Source organism: Simochromis diagramma, unplaced genomic scaffold (genome assembly GCF_900408965.1).
Source record: "Simochromis diagramma unplaced genomic scaffold, fSimDia1.1 OVJJ01000585.1, whole genome shotgun sequence".
Taxonomy (NCBI): Eukaryota; Metazoa; Chordata; class Actinopteri; order Cichliformes; family Cichlidae; genus Simochromis; species Simochromis diagramma.
This window is the reverse complement of record NW_024387398.1, coordinates 2,927,811-2,945,060: the sequence shown is the minus strand read 5'-3', so window position 1 is coordinate 2,945,060 and position 17,250 is coordinate 2,927,811. Positions and strand designations below refer to the sequence as shown.

The 17,250-nt window shown below is 37.9% G+C and overlaps 3 protein-coding genes across 3 annotated transcripts; 2 read left to right on the top strand and 1 right to left on the bottom strand.

The window, feature by feature from the left end:
- Positions 1 to 2,511: 2,511 nt before the first annotated feature.
- Positions 2,512 to 4,807, top strand: LOC120720412. Its single transcript, XM_040010074.1, has 6 exons — positions 2,512 to 2,699; positions 2,892 to 3,221; positions 3,302 to 3,661; positions 3,820 to 3,948; positions 4,135 to 4,178; positions 4,269 to 4,807. Exons 1-6 carry the CDS (start codon positions 2,657 to 2,659, stop codon positions 4,401 to 4,403), a joined length of 1,041 nt encoding a protein of 346 aa, XP_039866008.1. The 5' UTR covers positions 2,512 to 2,656; the 3' UTR covers positions 4,404 to 4,807.
- A 277-nt stretch (positions 4,808 to 5,084) lies between these two features.
- LOC120720413 lies at positions 5,085 to 8,852 on the bottom strand. Its single transcript, XM_040010075.1, has 7 exons — positions 8,527 to 8,852; positions 8,058 to 8,171; positions 7,536 to 7,880; positions 7,095 to 7,439; positions 6,787 to 6,906; positions 5,988 to 6,049; positions 5,085 to 5,758 (listed from the first exon to the last, which is right to left on the bottom strand). The coding sequence occupies exons 2-7, from the start codon at positions 8,098 to 8,100 to the stop codon at positions 5,636 to 5,638; spliced, it is 1,038 nt and encodes a 345-aa protein (XP_039866009.1). The 5' UTR covers positions 8,101 to 8,171; positions 8,527 to 8,852; the 3' UTR covers positions 5,085 to 5,635.
- Positions 8,853 to 11,105: 2,253 nt separating this feature from the next.
- LOC120720694 lies at positions 11,106 to 12,885 on the top strand. The gene is made up of 6 exons (XM_040010474.1): positions 11,106 to 11,150; positions 11,309 to 11,641; positions 11,749 to 12,087; positions 12,188 to 12,319; positions 12,433 to 12,473; positions 12,621 to 12,885. Exons 1-6 carry the CDS (start codon positions 11,108 to 11,110, stop codon positions 12,705 to 12,707), a joined length of 975 nt encoding a protein of 324 aa, XP_039866408.1. The 5' UTR covers positions 11,106 to 11,107; the 3' UTR covers positions 12,708 to 12,885.
- The last annotated feature ends 4,365 nt before the right edge of the window (positions 12,886 to 17,250 follow it).

Below are 17,250 nucleotides of genomic sequence, written 5' to 3'. Positions count from 1 at the left end.
GATCTCACATTTTACCAGGAAACATCTCGATTATCCCCATGGCTTTCTGGAACAGTTCAAGTATCAACGGTTCATGAGATTTCCCATCATAGCGTTTTTACTAAAATCTCCAGTGTGTGGTTGGTTAATGATTTGCACTTTACCTTCTCTTTGTTGATAGTTCTCTTTGTAACTACAAACAAACACAAAAAACATGAAAGTGTGAAACGGTCAGCTCATGAGGGAGAAAAAGGTGTGAGGATGCGTCTAACCTTTTCACACCTATTGCTTTTTGATAAAACAGTGGTAGCTGTTACTTGATATTACAGAAAGAGAGAGAAAAGGAAGAGAGAGGAAGTATAAGAGGAAGAAAGGCCTCTTTGTACATGCTTGGTTGAAAGAAAAATCATAGCAATGCTAAAGTTTCCATGTATCACAATTGTGATTGTCTTTCATAAAGTGAAATAAAACAAACAATCAACCAAGAAAACCCCAGTATAATGTACAGAGTTAATGCCTATTTCACATAACCAGTATGATGACTGAAAATTATATTCCACATTCTCAAGAAACAAGCAGACTCACCTGTTTTCAAATCAAATCAAATCACTTTTATTGTCACATCACATGTGCAGGTACATTGGTACAGCACATGTGAGTGAAATTCTTGTGTGCGAGCTTCACAAGCAACAGAGTTGTGCAAAATACAATAATGTAAACAAGCAAAATACAAGAATGGCTACATCTGAAACTAATAAATATATGTACAATATATAATAGTATATGCATTTCATTTAGGGATCCCAGATATTTAAAGTCACCCACCCTCAGTCCCTCTGCTCCTCACAACCTCACTGTTACATCAGTCTCCCTCTCATTTACACACATGTTCTGTCTTCCTTCTACTAACCTTAATTAGTCTTTCTCCAGAATACACCTCCACCTGTCCAGGCTTTCTTCCATCTCCTCGCTACTTAATCAAAACCAGTCCACCAGTCAATGACTTCAGGTACTCCTGCCATTGGTCACGCTGTCCCAGTGATCCTCATAACATAGCGCTGCATTTGCTTTGGTGCTTCTCTCATCTCTGCCACCTTGTTCTCCGGATCCTCCCAGCTTTTACACGAGTTGACTTACTTGAAGTGTTCCTGGGCAGTACCTCCTGTCTATGGCACCAGGTGTGGTGGTATTACTTTAGAGGCCTGGGAAATATCCCCCAGGGATCTATTGAACTCTTGGGCTAGAATAACCCATCAGAACCATGAGATGAAGCAACGCTTTTACACAGGTGTAACCATTTGCTAACTGAACATTTTAACCATGCTCCACACTCCTTCTTAAAGTCTCCTACTTACCTCATTTTCGTTGTGCCCCTAGTAACCTCATCAAGCCATCTCTCAACTCACCTGCAGCTCAAATTCTTAGGACACTGGTCTCCACAGCAAGACTCGTTGTTTTTAGCTGTGCACTCCCCCACTCTGGATCAATTCCTCCACCGCTTCCACCTGCCTGTCTCCCTTGGATCTTAGGAAAAGCAAGGTTGAAACCTTCTCACTCAGGGGGAGGCCAGTCACCTCCCCCCCACAGCCTTACATGCTCCACCTGCCAAGTAAGACTCAAATCCAGTCTTCCTCCCTTCACCAGTCTCAGCTCCCCTTGCCTCTTCTCTAACCAATCTCTCCCTTTTTTTACAGTTTCTGACTCTCCGCCAAGCTTCTCTCCCTCATGTCACTGTTTAGTCCTGTGTTTAGCAATTAAGCTGGTGAAAACCCATATTGCTGTTTCCTCTGTTTTGAATCTGTTCTTTGGTCGACGTCTATGTACTGACCTTTAGGCCCTCATGACAGAGATGGAGGTCAGCACAGGGTGCAAAGCCACCAGTAAAGGTCCACACAGCTGATGAGCTTCTGATGAGCGAGTGGGGTGCAGATCCAAGAATTACCAAAATGGACAGAATGATCTGGCAGAGAATCACTGGCACAGCTGGTCCTTAAGGTAGCAGTGTCAACATGGATAATAACTTGCAGGTGTGGGAGAGAATAAGCTTGGAAGAGCAGCTCTACCCTAAGGTGGAGTCAGAGAAGGAGCCGCTGAGAAACCATTTCAAATGATCATTGGCAGATAATTGACTTATTTGAAGTGTTTCAGTCTGGTTAAAGAATTCAACATAGCACAGAAACGGTCATGGTAGATTGCCACTACCTAAACCTGGTTCTGACAGAGGTTTGTTCCTGTTAAAATTGAGCTTATCCTTCTCACCAACTCAAAGTGGTTAATTAATAAGTTAATTAATAAAATACTGTAGGTTCTGTAACCTACAGCATGAAGTGCCTTGAGGCACGACATAAGCAGAATGAAGTACATATGACAAAACAAAGCTACCAGTGTTCAAGTCAAAAGAGCAGAAGACCAATCAGTCAGAACACAACTTGTACACAAAAACATTCAAAACAACCATCAAACGAAAAAAGTAAACAACTTGGATAACTGTGATGAAAGGTAAAAGACAAGTGATGTTTTACAAAATCAAGGATCGGACTAATGTGACAGGAAGACGACTTCTGAAATGACCTTTTTGATAACCAATCAGATGCATTTTACAGGTTAGTCTAAAACAATCCCACCTCCTCTTCTAGCTGAAATATGAAGAACGCTTCTAGCAAAAGACATTGCCAAGATGATCATGGTATGGATTACACTGAGTTTTCTTCATCGAGGGTGTAAGTGGTTTTTCATTATTCTCTATAATAATTTTCTTAACTTTTATAGAGAATTTAAGCGCTTTTTTATTTTCACTAATAATTTTCTTTGTTGAAACTCTACATACTAAAATTACAATTAATACAATTATCATTTAAATGTTTCTTTTTTTTCTTGTAACACTTTTTCTATTTGTTTTTCTTTCTCTTCAGATTCTCTGGTCCCAGTAAAAACCGTTCAGCTCGGTGAAGCAGCAACATTAACATGTGCTTTGCCCATTAAAGAATTCGGCAGTATAACAGTCCACTGGTACAAGCAGAGTGCTGGAGATGGTCTTAAATTAATTGTGACATTGTCAAAATCAGCACCACCTGAATATAGTCCTGAGTTTTCTAGAAAGAGATTTAATGTGGAAAATGCTAATAATGTTTGCAACCTGACCGTTCTGAAGACAGTCCAAGAGGATGAGGGAATCTATCACTGTGGAATAGCTGAGTGGATGTATCCCATTCAGTGGAGTGAGACGTATTTGTCAGTAAAAGGTAAGACTGAGCTACTTTTACAAACTTTAAAGTCTCTACTATAAGCTTTAAAGCATCTCCGTATCTTTTGTAATACACAGGAAATACTCAGATGACATCAAACTATACTGTTGTTCAGTGGCCGCCAGTATTAGACCCCCTCCATCCAGGAGAATCAGTGACTCTGCAATGTTCAATCATCTCTGTCTTTGACAAAGCAACATGTTCAGAAGATCTTAGTGTCTTTTGGTTCAGAGCCGGATCAAATAAATCTCATCCAAACATCATCTATACTCATGGAAATACACATGATGAATGTGAGAATCGATCTGAGACTCAGAAGAGATGTGTTTATCGCTTCTCTAAGAACGTCAGCTCCTCTGATGCTGGGACTTACTACTGTGCTGTGGACATATGTGGGGAGATATTATTTGGAAATGGAACTGAAGTGAATATTCAAGGTAGGTGTACCAGGATCTGTTCATTTGAATATTTAAAAATGTAAGTGTATAGACCATAATTAGTATTTGGGTGTAAAATTTCACATTTATAGGAATCTAATCAGTAGGTTGACTTTTACTCATCTGTTAAAGTATTTCTTCTTTTGTTATTGTTCCAGGAGACTGTACGTGGTCACAGGGTGCCAGTACAGTTATTCTTCTGCTGTGTGCTGTCTTGACTATATGTCTGATTGTTATAGCTGTCCTGATTTGCATGTCAAAGAAAAACAGCAGGGATAATTGTGAAGGTAATATAAGTTAATCATAGCTATCCCATCAAATTTAAATAAAACGTTATAGCTGTCCTCATCAAGAAAAACCTTAGTGATCATTTCTCAGGCAATTAAAGTTTACCACAGTGTTTTAGCTAAAAATAATTAAATTACAAAGTTTTGCATTTCTATTAATATTTATCGATATATTCCATAATCAAGGTGCTGTTCCACAGAAAAGATTCAGCGCTCAGAAAAATCAACAGGTAAAGCTTGGATTATCTCTGTAAAATAATCAAAATGTATTGGTGTTTAGCATTCAGGATTGCTAATATTTTTATTTATCTTTTTCCCAGAATAAGGACACGTGGTTGTTTTCTGCTGCTGTCTTTACCATGATGAAAGCTAACAGAGGTGCATTAAAAGGTGCAAAAGCAGTGAAGATGCAGAAGATCAACATGACTTGCAAGACTTTAGGGCTGGATCACTGAATTAGCAAACCTGTTTAGCATCACTTGGTATGTGATCACCTTGTTGATGTTGGCTTATCTTTAATGCCTATAAGCTGTAGTACTCAGTATTGTATACTGAATGAATCTCATTCTTCCATTCAGCCAGAAATTACAACATTCTTGTCTAATCTGGCCATGAGTGGTATTTGTTGTTCTCTCATCTCATGCCATCTCCTTTCAGCCTGCTGTAAAGAAAAAAAAATCCTCCAAATACTTCAAAAAACCAATCAAAACAATACATGTGATGAGATGCCAGCTACATAATATACATAGTTTCCCGTGCTCCCCTTTCCCACATTTCTTAATTTTTTTTACAACAAAGTTACAAATTGTATTTGAGTTAAATAAAATAAATGAATATTTCTATTCTATTTTTGTGGTCATGGTTATTATACTGAGTAAATGCAACTTTATATCCCACCTGCAGTTTTTCTACACGTAAAGGCACTTTATCCAGAGTAACCGTATATCAGAGACGTTTACAGATTTCAACATTAAAAACGATCAGTGGTTTTAAGAACCTTACATTACAATCTGTATCAAGACAAAAAACTGCAGCAGTGAGCTTATTGTATGATTTATTGTACAAATCTGGACCAGTCTTTATCATACAGAATTTATTGATATTGTAAAAATGTCTCCACTTGTGTAAATAAAAAAACATTTGCCAAACTCTTGTCCAAATCAAATGTCTGTTGTTTTGCACCTTTTTAAAGTCAAAGGCAAAAGACATCCTGTAATTCAGTTGGTTGGTGTGAATGTGGACGTGTAGCGCTCTGTCGCCTCGCCTCTGTCAGTGTACCCCAGGGCAGCTGTGGCTACAATGTAGCTGCCATCACCAGTGTGTGAGTGTGTGTGTGAATGGGTGAATGACTGAATGTAGTGTAAAGCGCTTTGGGGTCCTTAGGGACTGAGTAAAGCGCTATACAAATGCAGGCCATTTACCATTTACCATGACTGATTGGTGATCTGTCCAAGATGTGCTCTTCCTCTCACCTTATGACAGCTGAAATAACCTCCATCCCCCATGTGACCCTAAGCATAGGCATATATGGATATATACATGGAACTTAAGAAGACGTTCTCTCCCACTTGAGCTGATCTGAGTCTTTAGATAATAAAAAGTATTTGCATTGGGGAATGGTCTCCAAATATTAAACTTTTGTTAGCAAAAGTTAAAAAGGTCAGAGCATCTGGCTTCTGCCCTTGGCTTATACAGAGCGTCGCTGGTGGTCTTTAACATCAGTGTACACATAGTGTTGCAGTGACTCTCTCCTCTTCTTCCCTCTTTTTACACTTGTTGCAGAGAAATCCACAGATGAATAGTTCATAGGCTGAAATGACACATATTTCAGATTTGATGGGTGGAGAATCAGGATGAATTTAAATGAGATTACTGAGATTAGAATTATTAATAAGTTACATATTTAATTTAAGACTTTGCTGTTTACCTTGTAACTTTATTCCAGTTTATTATTAATATATAACTTATATGCTGTGAGTATGATATTATGCATGCCCTCTCCACAAGACATACTGCAGCATGTCCAAAGGTATATTTACCAAAACTGCTTGATCCACATTTGACACGTCCTGTTCAAAATGACTGGAGGCATGCATTTCCCCTTTAAAGAGAAAAGGTAAAGAAGTTTTGAATTTTTGAGTTTACATATGAGGAATATGGTTACAGCTGTCATGACACTGTTTTATTAAGGGCCACTTATAAACAGACAGAATGCATCTAGTGGTTGGGACCTGGATGTCACGGTCTGCAGGGCAGACCGAGTGGAGTGAGTGAGGTGAATCCAGGAGCAGACACAGGCAAGGAGATGGAAGTGAACTTTATACAAAAGTATATCAGCCATAATAATTTATGGCTGATACAAGGTGGCGCGACAAAACAGCAAGGACAGTGGCTAAACTCAACTATAAACAACAATGACTATGACTGTGACGACTGTGACAACATGGTGGCAGGTAACACAGACGATGCAACCCTGAACACAGGAAGACGGAGGACTTAAATACACACGAGGCAATCAGGTGATTAGGGTTGCACCCTGTCTCCTGTCCTGTTTGTGACATTTTACTGACAGGCTTTTAGAAGGCAATAAAGTTCTTTTGGCTTAACTGGAATGATGTATTCAGCGTGTAATGAAACACACGTGAAATGTACTGTTTCTAAGTCCTTTGTGGATTCCTTACTTAGGGTTAGGAGAAATTTGCTGACCCAAGTTGGCAAGGTAACTTGCTAAGGATCTTTTCTATAACTGTTGGGAAGGTGGAGCAGTCCATATATATATATATATGTATATATGGGTGTGTGTGTGTATTTTGTGTGTGTGTGTATGTATTAACCTACCTCTGCAGTGCTCCTTTGTTGTGCTCCTTTGTTTTATGTAGAAAATAAGAAAGGCAATCACAGAAACACAGCAGGCCAGCAGTACTCCAAGAGCAAGGACAACAGGTTCTAATTCAGGTCCTGATTTTTATGGAAATTTATCATATTTAATTTATACAGACTATTGGGAGTTATGCTCGTGTATTCGAAATCAGTCTATAAGATATTGATACAAATATTGATTTACTGATGAAATTAGTAAAACAATTTTCTAAAAAAAAAAAAAAGCAAGCTAGTTTCTGATTTAAATACAGATGTTCACTACATACGTGTCTCTACTTGAGTTCCATTACCAAACAGGATCTTTCCACATGTGACCACAGCACAATAGTAAGTCCCAGCATCAGAGGAGTTCTGTATCGTTTTGGACAGGCTGAAGACACAACTTCTCTTCACAGCTTCAGTTCTGCTGTTCCTGTGAGTGTTAATGATGTTTAAATCAAATCCTTCTGGTCCAGCTCTCAACCAATACACTGTGTGTTCATCTGAACACTGGACAGCAGTTTCTTTGTTCTTCGAGAGAAGCAAACAATTTAGTGTCACTGAGTGTCCCAGAAGAACCGATGCCCTCTGTGGACTTTGTTTCACGTAGACACATTTCTGGTTACTGTGATCTGTGAATCAGACAAATTCATAACATAAACTATTTTTAGTTAATTAAAAATTGAAAGTGATCAGTGAGACTGACAGATTAAAGAAAAAAAATTTACCATTCACAAACAAGAATGTTCCTCCACTGAATTTAGGAGAGTAATCTGTTCCAGTGTGACAGAAATATGTTGCTTCATGCTCTTTGCTGACATTTCTGATAGTTAGAAAATACTGAGATGCCTTTTTTATAACTGTGAAACGAGAATCTTTGAATTCCTCAGAAATAGTGCTTTGGCCACGGATGAATTTGGCAACAGTTTGGACCATATGTCCAAGAGGCTGTTTATGCCAGTAGAAATATTTCATTTCCACCCCAGAGACATTACACACTAAAGTAACATTGTCACCAGGTTCAACAGCAGTCAAAGAAATCGGTGGAAGAAGGTCAGCAGCCAGAATCAGGGCTGTGAAACAAAGGAAAATAAGAACAGTTTCAACACTACAGGACAATATCAATGTAATTACCTGTAGAAACATTAGTACACAACTATGGCTAAGATATATTTGAGTTTTCAGACGCCGCACATTACAAACAGAAGATTTGCATCATGTCTTTCACACTGAAAAAGAAGTGCGCTTACCTGGTGTAAAAAGCAGAATGAAAACAGTCAGTTTTAAGGTCATTGTACTGCAGCACTCTTGCCTCGCGCTAATGTTCTCTTCTTGCCCAAATAGTCACACGGTGAGGAGTGTTTCTAAAGCACAAACAGGTCATTGGCGGAAATGTCAGAAATTGCCTTCTGCCTATTTAGTAAAAATACACATAGGTGTGTGTTAGAAGTTATCACTTCCTTTATTCTGACCACTTAAAGAATGGCAGAGTTATTTTTTTCTCACAGTTTGCCCCACTAAGCGTTTCAACCCTCCTCGTCATTTAGAAGAATGCAGATTTTTGGTACTTCTGCATTTACTTTTCACACACAGACATTATACAGTCCATGTGCCAAAATCTAATACATTAGTTTAGAAAGAATTACCGTGTGAGAAATTGTTCCCTTTATTTCAAAGATTAAAAATGATTTCAAATTAGATATCTCATTTAATACTTACAGGGAAAAAAGAGGATTTCTCGAGCACTGTGAGCTACTTTGCATTTGTTCACTTGTGAGGTTGAAGAAAAGTGTCGAAGCTTCAGGGGACAATAAGAGGAAATGTATCCAAAACCACACATTCTCATCTCACACTTTCAAAAAGTGTATAGGCCACATATGTAAGTTTGTAAGTCTGAGTTCAGTCCCGTCTCTGTGTCAAGTTTATATGTGGGAGTCTGTGGGCTCAAATTGTGGTCATAAATATTTTGTACTTGTAAATCAACTGCGTAGTTGTGAGTTGAGAGTTTTGTAACCTTGCACACCAAAATATCTGAAAATCATCTGTTTGTGTATTTGTAGATGAAAAATAGTGTGTGTGTGTGTGTGTGTGTGTGTGTGTGTAAAAAACGATTTGTGTTTGTAAAACATATTTACAAATTATTTTTGTTAAGATCTGCTTACAGATACAAAGCAAAAAACTACCTATAAAACTCTGGACTCAAGTTCCCTGCTTATGTGTGAGTTTCAACTTGCAAGTATGAATTTTGACCCGGTTTTTCTTCCTTTCAGCTGATTGGTCAATGTCATGTCAATCACAAATTTAACAACCCAGTCAGACAACAGGTGGGTTTGGCTGTCGGTGGGGTTCTTTACTGAGCTTCAGGTCCTGGTAGGGTAACACAGTTTGAAGTTGGAGGATCTCTATATGAGATATGACATGAGTAAGGTTTGAAAGGATAAAGTTGTCCTATACAAATGGTCAGAAATACCATTATTAATTTAGTATTACTTTAACACAAAGTCAGGGCAGACCTAGGACCATTGCTGTGAGTCACACTGCGCAGCATAAAGGCCCTTTCACATCAGACGTGGCATGTGCTGTGCTCACCGCTAACTAAGAGCGAAGGATCCAAAATTTGTTGTGCTGCCTGCTGAGCTCTGCTTGTATGTTGTTGTTTTGCAGCCGCTCTACGTGAACTAGATGCGCCTGCTCCTTGTAACATGTATCTCTCTGACTTTATATCCTCTACAAGTGTTTGTGTGGTATTATGTTCAAATGTTTAATAAAAACATGTATCGCACAGAATGTTTTCCTTTGTGGCATGGATCAGACTTAGCTTGCTTGCTTATGTAATATTGTAGTCAAATGATGTCTTGGTTTTTTTTTCTGAAAACAAGGCTAACACCATCATAAATACTGAACTGAAAACAAAACTGAATGGAAAAAATGCTAAAGTTGTATACAGACAGTGTTTAACTTTTGAAGAACCAATGAGTACATGTTTTTAAAAGAAGCAAACCGTCAGTTAGTTAAAATCCTGAATACTCTAATACAACGGTCCCCAACCCCCGGGCCTCGGACCGGTACCGGTCCGTGAGTCGTTTGGTACCGGGCCGCGAGAGTCGAGGCTCAGGTGTGAAATGTATAGTTTTCAGGGTTTTTATTGGTTTTCAGTGTTATTTTGTTATCGTTTTTATCGTTAACTCTGTTTTCCTGGGTCTTTTCACGTGTGTTATGAATAATTTTTCTTTTTTTCGGTACCGGTACTAGTTTTATTTTGTTGTATTTATCTGCGACACCTTAAAGGCCGGTCCGTGAAAATATTGTCGGGCATAAACTGGTCCGTGGCGCAAAAAAGGTTGGAGACCGCTGCTCTAATATGTACATAAATCCCGGGACAAGGCATGAAACACTGTGCCATTAATTATTTAACAGAGGCATACCCCTACTGCTTCCACAGGGATTAAAGAGCAAGTAGCAGCCGGGTAATGCTAATCAAATACACTTAGTTGATCATAAGCCACCTCTGTTAAAACAAAAGTTTTGAAAGTTTGGAGGTATTTTTTAGTGTGTGAACACAATGCCAAGGAAGACAGACAATCCCATCATTCTATAATGAAAAAGATTATTGACAATGTCCTGTGGATAGATGAAACCAAAGTCCAGATGTATCGTCATAATGCACAGTGTCACATTTGATGCATAACAAACACAATATATTAGAATGAGGTGAGGTTAACCTGAGCATTTTCGTTCAATTTTTGCTACATAAATCATGAAATTGTGTAATATACCATGAGTTGTTGTTCATCTGAGACTGTATTTAATACATTTTAGAAAATGGTAAGAAGAGAGTATTTATTATCTCATGATATACAAAAAGCTTGAAACTGAAAGACATTGAACTGATTCACATTACTGCAAGTTTGTCTTTGCTTTGTCAGACAAACATCTTTTATTTAGCTGAAAACTGTCTTATCTTATCTTTCTATAGACCTATTTTAGTTCATGTATTTAGTTTCAGCTGAAAACTTTCTAAATGTATATAATGAAAAGAGCTTTTCATGTTTAATGTGTTTGAATTAAACAACACTAAAGAAATACTAACACCAATGACTAGTGGTGCTACTCATTGGTGTTGTTTCATGTGTTTATGTAGGAAATATAGTTGATATTTCCACTGTGGTAATATAGTGAATGAGAAAGCAAAGCAAGGCCAATCAGACTGATCTAAAATTGTTCCCTCCCACATTGCACGTCTATTTTAAAGCTGGTCATATCATCATATGCTCCAATGTAAATGTGTTTTAATAAGAAAATGATGGTCCTATTTTATTTCCTGCTGACAGCCAGAATGGGGGGTAAGTATGTATCAAAGACGTGTTGCAGTTATAATTAAAGTACCATGCATATGTTCTCACAGTAATTTAGCACGTGGCAGACGACAGTTTATCTCTCTTGTTTATAATACTATTTGTTTACAAGTATCATAACTTTTTTTGTTTGTTTGTTTTTCCAGGTTGCTCAAATGATCACAATTTTGTGACAAAGACTGTTGATGTTGGACAAAATGTGACACTTTCATGTATTCGCCAGTCAACACTTTTGCACCAGGAAACATTATTTTGGATCAGATTTGTTTCTGGAAACCAGTTTGAATTCTTGGGAGGAACATTCACCTTTGATTATGACGATGTTAACAATACGTCTCATATTACAGTAAAACAAGAACCTGGAACCTTTATTATGCAAATCAGTAAAACTAAACTAAGTGATACTGGTTTTTACTACTGCATAAAAGTCAGACAGCTTGCTATGACCTTTTTGGAGGGAACATTTCTGACCATCAAAGGTAAAAAAAAAAAAGTCTATGTGCTTATGAGTCTAATTTTAAAATGTTCAATTCAATGGCATCTCAGTAAAGTTAATTTATTTATTTATGTTAATCTTTTTCAAAAGGTCCAGAACCTGATGTCATACAAATACGATCTTCTGATCGTATTCATTCAGCAGCCCAAGAGACTCTGCAGTGTTCAGTCCTCTCTAAGTATGAGAAGAAAACGTGTCCAGAAAATCCCAGTGTGTACTGGTTCAGAGCTGGATCAGAGAAATCCCATTCCATTCATGTTCATGGAAACAGTGGTGATGAATGTGGGAGTCCTGAAGCTCCCTCACAACGTAAATGTGTCTACAGCTTCTCAAGGAACGTCAGCTCCTCTGATCCTGGGCCTTACTACTGTGCTGTGGCCATATGTGGACAGATCATTTTTGGAAATGAATCAAAACTGGACATTAAAGGTAAATTTTACACTTCTGTACAACATACCCATGTGATCAATAAAATATATTTGTTTTAATTGATAATGTTGCCAAAATAATGGTTGTTTTAATTTTACAGCACCCAACATGTGGGATTTGCAGACGGCCAACACAGCTCTCTTTCTGTTATGTGCTGCTTTGGTTACAAGTCTGATGGTTATAGGCTTCCTCATTTATAATCTCAAGGAGAAAGCTTGTGATTGTTGGAATGGTAACAGATGTTTTTCCTTACATCACTCGATCATTATTGTTTTAATTTTACAGGTTTACATTATAATCTAAATTAGCCTATCATATCATTATCTCTCTTTGTTCGACTAATAGAAGCTGGAAGATCCAGTAGTGGTCAACAGAGAAGTTGGCAGGTAAAGTGTATATCTAAGACTTGAAAAGGTTTCATACTTTTCTCGTGGCCTTTGTAATTAACATCTAAAGTCTAAGATTTTTTCTCTCTCTCTCTCCCTATATATATATATATATATATATATATGTATGTCTCATATTTTCCTCAGAGAGCTAAGGATTTGGTGACCTATTCTGTGGCAGTCTTCACCATGTGGAAAGCTGAGCAACGGCATGACAGAAAGGCAGCAGACTGACTCATATCAGTGCTTGACCAGATATTTTACACATTGTATATTTACCAACTAGAACTTTAATTTTCTCATAAATTGTGGGAAAGCTAGCATTTAGCTATCACCTCTGCTTCTATTTTACTAGTAGTGTAATATTGTATATTTACGGAGCCCCGCAGGGACATGAGAGAAAAAAAAATTAAGACGGACTTTTGCAAAAGTTTTGCGAGATCTCGCAAAACAAACTCGGGATCTCGCAAAACTTTTGCCCGCATTCTTCGGAGGCCGCCAGCTCGAAGCCGACCGGGAGGTCGAGGCACGATGTGCCGGGAAAGCGGTGTTCCTCCCGGTTGTAGTAGGTCTCGACCTCCCGTTAGCTTCGAGATGGTGGGTGTCGGATCTCCGAAAACGTCAGAGCACTTTTGCAAATATGTGATGTCTTGTAAACCGAGCAGATATCTGACGTTTACACAACTACATTCACGCCTCAAAATATCTTAAAAGTTTATTTTGTGACCCAGAAAGAGTAATATTACAGCTAAGGAGCTGCCGCCATTGTTGAAATTCAGTTTGTTTTCCGAGATCCCGAGTTTGTTTTGCGAGATCTCGCAAAAGTCCGTCTTAATTTTTTTTTTCTCCCATGTCCCCTGCAGGGCTCCATATATATTAGACTCTATGTAATATTTTAAAATCATGCCATACTCTGCATATTTTTATAATTTTAAGGGGTAATTCATTCTTGCATTGGTTTTGAAGTTCATTCTTTCTGTTTGGAGGAGCTTTTGAAAGAGTATGTATGTTTAAGCTTTATTTGCCTTTGTCTGATATGTATGTTTAACAGTATTGATCTTCAGTGTAAAACATTTTCACTAAATGATAACAATCCCCATTGGTGTCTTCTTTCCTTAAAATTAGAATACACCACAAAAACAATGATCTAATAAAGTTGACTATATTACAGATTTGCTTTCAGATAAAAAAACAAGGCCTTCTTCTTTCACTTTTACATGCAACATTCTTTAAGCACTCTGAGTGCTCAGGTAGAGTAGAAAAGCGCAGTAGAAGAAGCAGTCCATTTAAGAACCAGTCCATATTTCTCTGATTGTATTTTTTTCATTTGTTTCTATCATGTTTAAGCTAACTGCAGATTTTTAATGTTTGCTTACAGCAAAAACAATACATTACTTTGAGATGCTTAAATAGAAATACTAGGTTATGACTTACTTGAACCCTACAAAGATAAATAGTCTGTTACAAAAACAGTTGAATTATGACCAAAATTAACTTTCAAATAATTAAATGTATCCTATCCATCAAGGTTTGTTGGGAAAATGATACACTTGGGTGAATAACAAATATGCTATATAGAAGTGGGTTATAAGTGAAATGAAAGGGATTTTGCCACACTATTTGAGAGACCAGTATTTTTGAATAGTGTTCTGTCTATCACTTTAATCCACTTCGTAATATATCATCCAGTGTTGGAGTAGGCAGGGCTAATAGTAGCCACTGCGCAAAAAGATTCCTGTTGCAGACATGAGAACTTTGCCTTCGAATTTGCGGCTAATTTATACAAGGGTTTATTTACATAAAATTAAACTAACAACTTTTCCAAAGGTTAAACAGTGACAGAGTCAGAAAGAAAAGTCAGAAAATATCTGTCTCTCAGGTGAAAACCGTGAGATCACTTACCTTTTTAGGCAGACTTTTCTTAGTTCTTACACTTCATTATCTTTGAAAATAGCATTTGGGAACTGTACACATGGCAGCAGAAAATTGCACAAAGGGGATAGATGGTGATTTCAAACAGTGTGACAAGGACAAAGCATCAGTATGTGTGACACTGTGCAGCATGAGTCTTTATGTGTGATGGAAAAATGCACTCCTGGACACACCTATTGTGGCATGACCAACCACAGAGGTGGTTTGAGACATTGGTAGGTGTTGATATGAGGCCGAAAGTCACAGTTCTGAAACTGTAAAGGGGTGAGTTTAAACATGGTCTTTTATTCAGTGTAATTCAAGGTGCTTTACATTGTAAGTTAAAGGCTCCACTACATTAAAAGAAAACATTCAATGCCCTAGGAGCAAGCGGCTGGCGACAGTGGGAATGACAAATTCTCTTTTAAGAGGAAGAGACCTCTGTCAGAACCAATCTCAGGTCGAAGCCATTATCCAATCTGACTTGTATAAACTTTTAAGTAAAATTTTAAGCCTAATCTTAGAATTATAGAGAATGTCTGTGTCCTGAATCCAAAATGGTCGTAATGGAGTGTGTATAGGTGAGACAAACCAAATCCTAAGGATGCAGAAAGGTAGGCTCAAATAATAAAAAGCCAGTCAGTTGTTTTCTGCCTGATGAAAAGTCCCTGAATAAGAAAGCAATTCATATGAAATCTAAATAAGGCATGGGGTCAAATCCTTTTACAGCATTTAACTGCTCAGACGATCATAAAAATAATGCTAATGCTAATTGCGAGTTGCTTTTTTAAAATAGATAAAACAGTGATAACAGCTATCTGATGTTAAAGAGAGAAAAGAGAATCCCCTTTGTATTTACACCCTTGTTTGAAAGCCCAACCAGTCCTTTTGTTTCCGTGAGTAAAAACCAAGCAAACAAAAAGCAATAAAACCTGTACAGCTGCTACCTATTTCCACATCACAACATTATGATACCTTTTAATTCTGAGCAAGCATAATGTGGTTTAGAGGTTACTCAGGGGATGATGACAACTGCTAACTTTATTTGCATTGTATACTGCTGTGGATACCATAATGCATGACTTTGACACGATATCTTACTCAGTTTGTATTTAGAGTTTTGGTTATATTAAACATGAATGCTTCCTGTTCTCTTCTCCTGTTGTTCAGGACATTAACACAACAAGACAAGAAAACAAACAAACAAACAAAGAAAAACAACCCAAAGAACCCCAACTCATATTTACCCTGAGAATTGTTAACAAATTGGTCACCTGTAATTAATGGATAATTAATTATCTTAGTGAAGCAATTGTTGCTGCCCATCGGTCTTGGGGAAGCCCCCCCCCACCTCAAAAAAATAGGAGTCCATTATTCACTAGTGAAAAAGAAAAGTCTTTCAAAAGCTGAACACATTTAGATTAATTGCCAAGTATTTGAGAGAGTTTCTAATTTTCTCATGAATGGACACCCTGGCAAATTCACCCCAGGGTCAGGCTGTGCAATATTCAGAGAAACTACAAAACAGGGCTGTTAAGAATTCATGACAGTAGTCTTATAAATGGACTGAATAGCCTTGACCTTCTCTGATGGCCAAACAGAAAGGTTAGTATTATCTAGAAGTATTAGGCTAGTGTTATGTTTTGTCTATATAATCCTCTGTTTTAAGATGTATTTGTACCAGTTATCCTGTACATAGAATGTTCTGATTGTGTTCTGTGACCATGGTGGGAAGATAACATGTTTCCTATAAATGATTCTATAATTGATGTTATTCTTTGTCAAATACCATGCAGACTGCTGTACTGTGTACTGTTCATCTCAGCAAACACAAAACTTCGGGAACAGAGAAGATCAAGCTGGAGATTTTTAGCCATAATAGACAGTGCCATGAGTTTGGTGATAAACAAACAGAACATATGAGCATTAACACCTCATAATAGCTGTCAAGCACAGTGACGCATGGGTGATAATTTGGGCTTATTTTGTAGCCAGGACACCACTGTACAGGGAGTGCAGAATTATTAGGCAAGTTGTATTTTTGAGGAATAATTTTATTATTGAACAACAACCATGTTCTCAATGAACCCAAAAAACTCATTAATATCAAAGCTGAATGTTTTTGGAAGTAGTTTGTAGTTTGTTTTTAGTTTTAGCTATTTTAGGGGGATATCTGTGTGTGCAGGTGACTATTACTGTGCATAATTATTAGGCAACTTAACAAAAAACAAATATATACCCATTTCAATTTATTTTTACCAGTGAAACCAATATAACATCTCCACATTCACAAATATACATTTCTGACATTCAAAAACAAAACAAAAACAAATCAGCGACCAATATAGCCACCTTTCTTTGCAAGGAAACTCAAAAGCCTGCCATCCATGGATTCTGTCAGTGTTTTGATCTGTTCACCATCAACATTGCGTGCAGCAGCAACCACAGCCTCCCAGACACTGTTCAGAGAGGTGTACTGTTTTCCCTCCTTGTAAATCTCACATTTGATGATGGACCACAGGTTCTCAATGGGGTTCAGATCAGGTGAACAAGGAGGCCATGTCATTAGTTTTTCTTCTTTTATACCCTTTCTTGCCAGCCACGCTGTGGAGTACTTGGACGCGTGTGATGGAGCATTGTCCTGCATGAAAATCATGTTTTTCTTGAAGGATGCAGACTTCTTCCTGTACCACTGCTTGAAGAAGGTGTCTTCCAGAAACTGGCAGTAGGACTGGGAGTTGAGCTTGACTCCATCCTCAACCCGAAAAGGCCCCACAAGCTCATCTTTGATGATACCAGCCCAAACCAGTACTCCACCTCCACCTTGCTGGCGTCTGAGTCAGGACTGGAGCTCTCTGCCCTTTAC

Bases quoted from the DNA above. Each gene is read 5' to 3' on its own strand.
- LOC120720412 (XM_040010074.1), top strand. From the start codon at position 2,657: ATGATCATGGTATGGATTACACTGAGTTTTCTTCATCGAGGGT. The intron at 3,949-4,134 runs GTAATATAAGTT...TCCATAATCAAG, and splicing joins CAGCAGGGATAATTGTGAAG to GTGCTGTTCCACAGAAAAGA. The intron at 4,179-4,268 runs GTAAAGCTTGGA...TCTTTTTCCCAG, and splicing joins GCGCTCAGAAAAATCAACAG to AATAAGGACACGTGGTTGTT.
- LOC120720413 (XM_040010075.1), bottom strand. From the start codon at position 8,100: ATGACCTTAAAACTGACTGTTTTCATTCTGCTTTTTACACCAG. The intron at 7,440-7,535 runs GTAAATTTTTTT...TCTGATTCACAG, and splicing joins AACATTCTTGTTTGTGAATG to ATCACAGTAACCAGAAATGT. The intron at 6,907-7,094 runs GTATGTAGTGAA...CATAAAAATCAG, and splicing joins TGGAACTCAAGTAGAGACAC to GACCTGAATTAGAACCTGTT.
- LOC120720694 (XM_040010474.1), top strand. From the start codon at position 11,108: ATGATGGTCCTATTTTATTTCCTGCTGACAGCCAGAATGGGGG. The intron at 11,151-11,308 runs GTAAGTATGTAT...TTGTTTTTCCAG, and splicing joins GCTGACAGCCAGAATGGGGG to GTTGCTCAAATGATCACAAT. The intron at 12,320-12,432 runs GTAACAGATGTT...TTCGACTAATAG, and splicing joins AGCTTGTGATTGTTGGAATG to AAGCTGGAAGATCCAGTAGT.